Below are 8,548 nucleotides of genomic sequence, written 5' to 3' on the forward strand. Positions count from 1 at the left end.
AAAACGAAAGTTACGAATGCAACTACGGTTCTATGAACCCTGGATGACTGCCAGAGGCAGTGCTTAACACTGGATATCTTCCGTCTCGCGCATGCGCAGGTCGAATATTTATATCAACAAAGTCACCTGTGACCTCGGATGACCCCCGTCGTCTATAAGTTCCGGTGTCATCCTGAGTTCAGTCCTATGGAATCTTCTCGCGAGTTCACGGGATTCCGAGTGACCAAGAACTCTGGCGGTCATCCAGGATTCATAGAACCGTAGTTGCATTCGTAACTTTCGTTCTATTTCATCCTTACTGACCGCCAGAGGCAGTGCTTAACACTGGATGACTTATAGCAACAGAGTCACGAGGAAGCACAGTAACTACCACGTACGTAGGGATGTATGGGTAGCGGCCCGGCCTCTCAGCGGGACGCTGAGGCCTGTGGTGGCTACTAGGGTAAGCTGGAGGCTGAAAAAATGGCCTTGGGGGGCCAAAGTGGGACCCCTAGGTCTGCGGGGTGCAGGCATGTCCCTGCAAAGACCAGAGAACTGCTGCCTGGTCTGGCTAGCTTCAACAGTTCGCTGAAATGCCTATATAGCAGCTGACTCGAACAGCTCACTAGGTTCCACTGGGACAGTACGGAGGGTCCTCCTACATGTCTCAGACAGGGGTGACTGCGCCAGCCAAACCTGGCGGCGAGTCTGGACCAGGGTGGACATCATACGTCCAAGTTCCCTCGACATGAGCGCAAATGCCTGCAATGAAGCATCACTGAGGCTGGAGGCGGAAGCGTCGAAAGTAGCCTGCTGCAGAGAAGCTGCAAGGGCAAGCACGAGGTGGGAGAGGGAGTTGTCGATACGGTCCACAGCGCTGCTGTGTCATAAGCCCTGGATAGCAGGTCATCTTTGACCCGACGTTGGGGTTGAGGGCACCTGGCATCGGGCCTCAGAGTCTCCTCAGGGGAAACTATGATGGACGCAATAGTCTGCTAAATGGCTGGCATAAGTGCAAGGCCAAATTTTGCCACCTCCTGCATGGTCGTCAGGGTTCGGCCATCTGATGTAAGGCGGGAGAGAGCCCTGGTGTCTCTCCAGCATGCATGCAACTTCCTCAGATATTCCTCGGAGGGAGGAACAGAAAAGGTGGTGAGGGCGGGAAGGCGCCTGAAGAAGGCACTCACAGGTCGAAGTTCCAGCTGCTGTGTATCCCACTGCAGGCGTGCCAGCGCCATGCAAATGATCAGGGTAGGTTGGGCTGGATTCAGCTGCCCTGACAGGGGGAGGTAGACCTCACGCATCAGGTGTTCCACTTCGGCCAGCCTAGCAGACCTTACTGCTCAAGGCGTGATGCCGCAGGTCCTGCCTGGGTTCTCCGAGAGGCCCTCCCTCAGATGCTCGAGGCAAGAGGTCAGGGCCGTCCTCAGGCTGAAGAGGAGCTATACAGGTCCTACAGCCGGGAGAGTTTAACATGGCCGCGATTCTGGAGGAACCCTTGTCCCACTAGTTGATGCGGAATTCCATTGATGCGATCAGATAGCACTTCTACGTGTGATTATGGACAAACAGCTCATTGGCTTTTTGTTGAAAAAAAAAAAAAAAGTGCAATATTTCTGTTGTAATGTTAAGGTGTCTTTAAGTGAATGCTTTTAGAATGTAAGACCAGTTTTAACAGTGAGACCAACACTCATTTACCTTCAGCTGTACTGTCCGTAAAACGTGTCAGTGGCTCAGCCGATAACTGGTCAAACCTGGCCTCCCAGTCTGCACTCTGACCTTCTCCAGTTTCCTGTGTGACTGATCACAAACTGGGAGACTCCCTTACAGCAGGACTTTATCTTTGAGTCACTGGGTGAGTCCATGTTCAACCACAGCTTACTGAAGGTTAGTCAGTTGGGAACATCCTCATACACAATGTGCTGTCAGTGTGTAACACAAGATTCAGAGGGACAGCCTCAGGCCTACAGTAGCTCTAACACTCCACATTCTAAACTGACACGTCCATTATACTACAAGATCAGAGGCAGGAGCATCCCTCTGCACGGATGGACTGATACCAAAATCACTTTGTCAATGAGACCATTAGATCGATTAGTGAGCTGAGGTTCGTGGTCATTTATCTAGCTGACCAGTGGAGTGCCTTTGTCCCTCTACCACTTTTGTTATATTGTATATTTATGATATATCTATATTTCAGATATGAATAACTTGGCTTTATATAAGAATGAGAACACCATAAAGGTCATTTAGCATTAATATTAAGTTGTCTATTCAGAAACACTTACTTGGATCAAAATTTTGGATAAAGACTATTATATTACATATAATACCTATTTTATAATAAGTTACCATCACAATATGTTTGATTTATGGTGATTTACTCCTTGCTGTTATTGTTGATAATGTTGCTACATGTTGTATTGATTTATTGCTAGTTTAATGTTACCTGGAATCCTGCAGCTCTGCTCTGTCTTGTGTCATTTAATCTCCCACTTTCCATAAAGTCAAATACACTAGTCTTGTGCACTTATTCCTGACGGTGACATGTCTGATGATGGGCGAGCTGGCTAAGCTTAGTAAGCCAGCCTACAGCATGTAGCTTTATGTGAATATTTCTTCTGTTGTCAAACTAAAATTAAAAAGCAGCCGAGCAACAACTTATTGTGTCTGCAGTAGTACAACAATTCCACTTGTGAGAATGAATGAAATGAAAAGTGAAAATATTTGTTAGCTATTTCTAGTGGCATCTAGAAATGCAGATACTTTTGGTTTCTTTCTGAATCTGACTGAGTCATCATTAATAACGTTGCTGTGTTACATTTGACTGCATTTGTAGATTCTTTCTTTAAGCTTCTTTTCTTCTCCTATCTTTATTTCTACTGTTGTAGAAGCTATGACGGGTACATTTGTTAGATTTTCTCAGTTTTCAAACACAATGCACTGGTCAGCAATCGGCACATTTAGACTGACGGAGAGGGTTTCCAGTACACAACAGTGTTGTCTATCCTGAGTCCACGACTCATCCAGACAAATCTTACTTTGCATCCCATCCGGTGAAACTAGTCTCTGCAGCAGCTAAAGGATTTCACAGTGTGTCTGTCGCCAGCTACGACTGTGCAGTTTTCATATCAAACTTCAACTCTGCTCTGTGTCTCGTCTTGATGACTGGTAGTGAAACCGCTCCAGGATAAAGGTCGGGATTACTGGCTGAGAGGCTGCCGGCTCGATGAGGCATTGAGCCAATGCTGATTGTTAATCCTCACAGACCGATTACTATCTCGGCCGCTTCCTTTTGTCCTGCCGTGCCTCACATCTCTCACCACTCTATTGGGATCTAATCAGGAGGAAAAGTCAAGCGTGTTTTGTCTATCCGCTGTCCTGCAAAGGAGACGCAAAGTAGGATCTGACAAGAGGGGGAAGTATTAAGGCTTGATGAGATACCAGCCAGACCAGGTCACTTGCACCATAGCAATTAATTTGTTTCCCAATGGTGCACTGGTTATGGAGCCCTATTAATTATCATGTGCACACTTTTACTCATCTTCATTTATTTATTCATGTATACTCATTTTGCATATTTTTTTATGGAGCTCATAAAGAAAGGGAAGAAAAACTGATTTGTTCACACAAACTCAGCCAAAAATATGAATTGATGCTCTCAAATGTATGATTGAGTAAATAATTGACTAAATTGAATTGAGTAATTCTAGGCACCGCAAATCTAAAACGCTCATTCCGATCCGACAGGATCAGACACAACTTTTAACTTTAGTTCCTGCTGTTGCATCAACTTAAAGAACAATGCAAATCAATTCATTTGTGACAGCAAAAAGTAACAGGAGAAAAAAATGTGTTGATTTTTGTTTCAGCCTCCTTAAAACTTGTGTGTATCACAAACTATGTTGTGCACTGGAAACAGGAGAGGCACTTTAGCTTTAGTGTTGAGTGTGTTTCTGTTGTCCATGTCAGGGCGTCTGAGGCCACATATCGACTCACACTTCACCCACACTTACACGTAACTGTGACCCAAAGGGTCAAGACGGCAAGTCTGTTTTCCTCCAATATGCAGTGATTGTGAATTGGACTCTGAGTGCTGCCAAAATGCAGGTGACCTACACAATAGTACTGTGCCTGAACGCATCCCATAGCCACACACATACATCCACAGTATATACAGTCTTTAGGCTTTCTTGTGTCACTGTGCCGTTGTCTTTGCTGTCTGTTGTTTTTAACGATGGCTGCATGTAAATGTTTTTGTTTTATTATTGATAAAATAACATGACGGTTCTTTTGTTGAATTCCTGACAGTGAGAATACGATGACACACACACTCACCTACAGGTAGACTCTTGCCGTGGATCTTGTCGGCCCAGCCTGCATAGTACCGAAGGGTTTTGATGCTGCCGTCCAGGTCAATGAAGAAGGACTGCAGGAAGGGCTTCCCTGTGTCCAGAGTCTCCAGGGTCTAAAGAACCAGGAAGACTAGCATTCAATCACGTTGCACATTTATATGAAATATTTGCAAAGCCATCACTGTTCTTAAGAAATGTGATTTGTCATTGTAACTGTAAATGATTATGTAGCTTTGATTTAACAATTGTTGCAAACAACCCTCCTGGTTAGTCCAAACTAATTTGGAAAACAAAATGAAGGCTGGCGGTAAAATGATCTCCAAACTGTCCGTTGTACACTTCCATCCCACTACCTGCTTTCACTTTGACCTCCTGTACTTACTGTAGTTTCCTGTGCAATCAGAGATCATTAGGAGCATTTTACTCTATTTCAGTTTGAAATCCAATTGAAGTAATTTACAAAGAGAATCTGGATAAACCTTGTTTCACACCTGAAACCTTGAGATTTTTCTTCTTTCAGACTAGTAGGAAGAAAACATCCCAAATACACATTTTGATGTTTATTTTTACTTCTATTTGCATCTGAAAATTTCTCATAAATTCACCATTAGATAATGTCTCATTTGCATATTTGACACATACTCATGAATGATTATGTTAGAATGAGTCAGACATGATTTACATGGCAGTGTGTACCAACATCTATTCCATGTGTACTTACTTTTATGTCATTGTCAAAGGAAAAATAAGAAGTGTCTCCGCAGCCCTACAGATACTGGAACCACTGTACTACTTTACTGTACCTTTAAATGGTCCCAATCTGGTCCTTATTTCCCCAAACATAGCTGGCAATTTAGCATAATTAGCCATACCCTGCACACTACCTCTGCAGAACATGTTTGCAATTAGCAGTCACATGCAATCTGATATTATTACTTCACTCACATCTGTAAGGGCTCATTTATAGATCTACGTCTCAATGCAAGATGGCAGCTAAACAGAGTGATTAAACACAGCAATATCTGAAAGAGAGGGAAAGAAACATCCAGCAATCATTACAGTGAGTGAAAAGAGACTGGGGTGGGTCATGATGTCATGCAATAATATAGGCCAATCCCTGATATGAATAAGTCAACATCATGAGAGCACATGGACAGTTTTCAGCCGCAGGATATCCTATACCTTTGCTGCTCATGAAATAGCACTCGCTTCTATAATTCACATCCATAGTTGTGAATAATATCTGAAACACAAGCAACACGAGAAAAAGAAACCTGTTGTCGTTTAGCATGAGTTAGTTGTGTAATGCAGGGACTCGTGGTCATTAGGGAATATGTGTTTTTCCAGATCTGACACATCTAAACATTAGAAAAATATTCAGCAAAGAGGAAATCTGCTTGTCAGAAGAAATAAATCAGAAGTGGTGGAAAGCAAGTTAACACATTTACTAAAGTACTGCTGGTAACTACAGTTCTGATGTTCTTGCTTTTTTTATGCTACTCTATATTTCAGTACATTTCAGAGGGAAACTTCTTATCTGACAGCTAGTCATTTGGCAGATAAAAATCAATCTTTAATGACCATAAAATATCTTGCTTTTTATACAGTAAAATAAACTACCCAACAGCAATAAAATACTTTCAACCACCTCCACCTAAAACAGAAACAACATTACTATTATTACACGCTAATGCATCAGTAATAATATTATTCATGGCCATTATGTTGCATAACAAATATATCCTTTTGATACTTGAAATTAGTTTTACTGTTGATACTTTTACAGTAGTGACATTTCGATGGAAGATGATGCAAGACGTTTATTTGTTTGTTTTATTTTTCAGTTTTCACCTCAGTTCAATTTTATTTGTAGAGCCTAAAATCTAAAATGATAAATTTGCCTCAGAGAGCTTTAACATATATACGTAATCCTCTGTCCTTGTTTTTCTGCTTGTGGAAGTGATCAGTGATCAGAGCAATCAAAGGTTGCCATTATGACATTGACCAATTTTTATGTATCACGTGAATTGTTTTAACGTTTTGTAACTACTTTATATTTAGTTTGATGTAAATATATCCCTCCCCATAATTAAGATTTTTTTCATCAAGTTATTTGTCTTCTAGATCCCATTCTAAAATGCATCTGTAACTCTTGAACTGTACAAGTCCATCATGTTTTCAAGTTAAAAACAAATATTTTAAATTGTGAAGTAAAATATATGGAGGCTACTAGAGTTTATGTAAAGTTACGACCAATTGAGAGAAGCCACGCAGCTTATACAACAGCTCTCTGTAGAGAACACTACACTCTGGCCTATAGGGCGGGGAGCACAGAGAAGTACTGGGAAGGAGCCCACCGCCAGCAGCAGCCGGTCCCTCTCCATCAGGTCGGCCAGTTTGTGCAGCAGCCTTCCGCGGCTGGACGCATCCATCCTCCGCCACGGAGAGCCTCTCTGCTCGGCCGCCTTGGCTGCCTCCACCGCTTTGTCCACATCTTCCTACACAGAAAACAATAAGCAGAAATAAACGGGACATTGTCGGGACGCGCAGGTCTCCCGCAGCTATAAAGACAACGCTAGAACAAAGTTAGACTCAGCGGGCTGTGCGAACCGCGCATGGAGACAGAATGACTTTTTCTAAAGCTTTCAGAGTCACTTTACAATTCCTAATCATATTCGCATAAGTGGTATCAATATTACGTTTTGAAATCTTTCGGTTGCCAACTTCCCACGTTAACTTCCTTGATGAGAGACGTCCCGTGGCGTGCGTTGAAAAGCAGCATAAAACTATACCGTCAAAGCTGTTCAGTGGATTGTAAACGCTACTTACAAGATACATTGTGTACCGAATTTATTTGATTAGGATTTTTTAATATGCTGGAGTTTTTAGACATTTTTCTGAAGAACACAAAACATTAAATTAAGTTAATTTAAATGTTTAATTAAATTAACAGATAATAAAATGAAGTTTGGCTTGAAGCTGTTTTTCCCTATTCATTTTGTGAGGTATGTATGTAGACCTTCACTGACTTTAAATTCATTATTATTATACAATAAAATAAATGAATGGCTTCTTACCTTGTCTGCTTCTTCCACATCACAGATTTTGACACCTGTGGCTGGGTTGAAAGTAGGAAAAGTCCTTCCACTGCTGGATGTGTGCCATTCATTGTCAATAAAAATCTGTGGAAAGTAGGGAGTGTTTGTAATGACTTTGGTTTGTGCCTCAACTGATACCTGATTCAACCCACCATCAAAGTTCAAAAAACGCAATAGAGTAAATGCTTCCAACCCTAGCTGCAGCAGCTGAACCTGGTTTGTATGTAGAGCCCCTTACCTTGGTGTGTCTGACCTCCTGGACTTTGACAGGCTGAGGAAGAGGCAAAGCTGGGATCCCTTCGGCCACTCCGTTCTCTGTTGTTCCGTTCTGTGCCATTGTGGGTCAGCAGTACAGTCCAGGGCCAGTCTGTCTGCTCCGTCTACTCAACAATGTCAGCCCATCCACTGGCTTTTTATAAGAATGTAGAGTTCCTCCCTCCTCACACAGCAGTTGAGGAGAGCCCAACTCCGCCCCTCAGCTCCGATGAAGGGCCCTTATCTGTGGGGATATGTGTTCTTACAGAACCGTAGAAACATTATGCAACATGTATTCGTTTTATAACTAGTGTGTGAAAAGTGTGGAAGATGGTGGTCATGTGATACTGTTACCTTCATACTTGTATATAAGCAAGGCAGTGAGGCAGCAACTATTTCCAGTCATGACGAGGGTGAATAAACACTTTTCATTTGAACTGGTTGGATGAGCATTCACGAGCTGTGTGAGAGAGACCGTACATTCCAGATAAAGTGCTGCTTTTTTTAGGCTATCTAGGAAGTTAGCGTCGCACTGGTTCCCTTGTCAAAAAAACAGCTGGGATTATTCCACTGGATTTTGGATTATTGCAGAAAATAAACTCTGTGGCAAACAAACGTTCATGTTACGTATACGTTTCGCTCAGCAAGATCATCTTCACAAATGAACAACATTTTTATGACTGAAGTGTGAAGGGGATCGGGAGAAGTAAAAACAACATTAGGCTATAACTTATACATCACACTCACATGAACGTGAGTATACACAACGAGGCTGTGAAGGCGGAGGTGACGTTTAGGCATCTCATTTAGACCGCCGTTTTTAAGACACATAAAAGCCTCAAAGGTCAGTGCAAAGTGCAA

The 8,548-nt window shown here is 42.4% G+C and overlaps 1 protein-coding gene across 1 annotated transcript in view; it reads right to left on the reverse strand.

Moving 5' to 3' along the window:
* Positions 1 to 7,769, reverse strand: part of aldh1a3 (aldehyde dehydrogenase 1 family, member A3) — a 30,132-nt gene extending 22,363 nt beyond the window's left edge. The window contains exons 1-4 of the mRNA XM_076090928.1: positions 7,671 to 7,769; positions 7,412 to 7,516; positions 6,692 to 6,832; positions 4,318 to 4,447 (exon numbers count right to left, since the gene is read on the reverse strand). Coding sequence (XP_075947043.1) covers positions 4,318 to 4,447; positions 6,692 to 6,832; positions 7,412 to 7,516; positions 7,671 to 7,769 — 475 coding nt within the window. The remainder of the gene's footprint in view (positions 1 to 4,317; positions 4,448 to 6,691; positions 6,833 to 7,411; positions 7,517 to 7,670) is intronic.
* Positions 7,770 to 8,548: the final 779 nt, after the last annotated feature.

Source organism: Anarhichas minor, unplaced genomic scaffold, assembly GCF_050575085.1.
Source record: "Anarhichas minor isolate MPS153535 unplaced genomic scaffold, ASM5057508v1 ptg000013l, whole genome shotgun sequence".
Classification (NCBI taxonomy): Eukaryota; Metazoa; Chordata; class Actinopteri; order Perciformes; family Anarhichadidae; genus Anarhichas; species Anarhichas minor.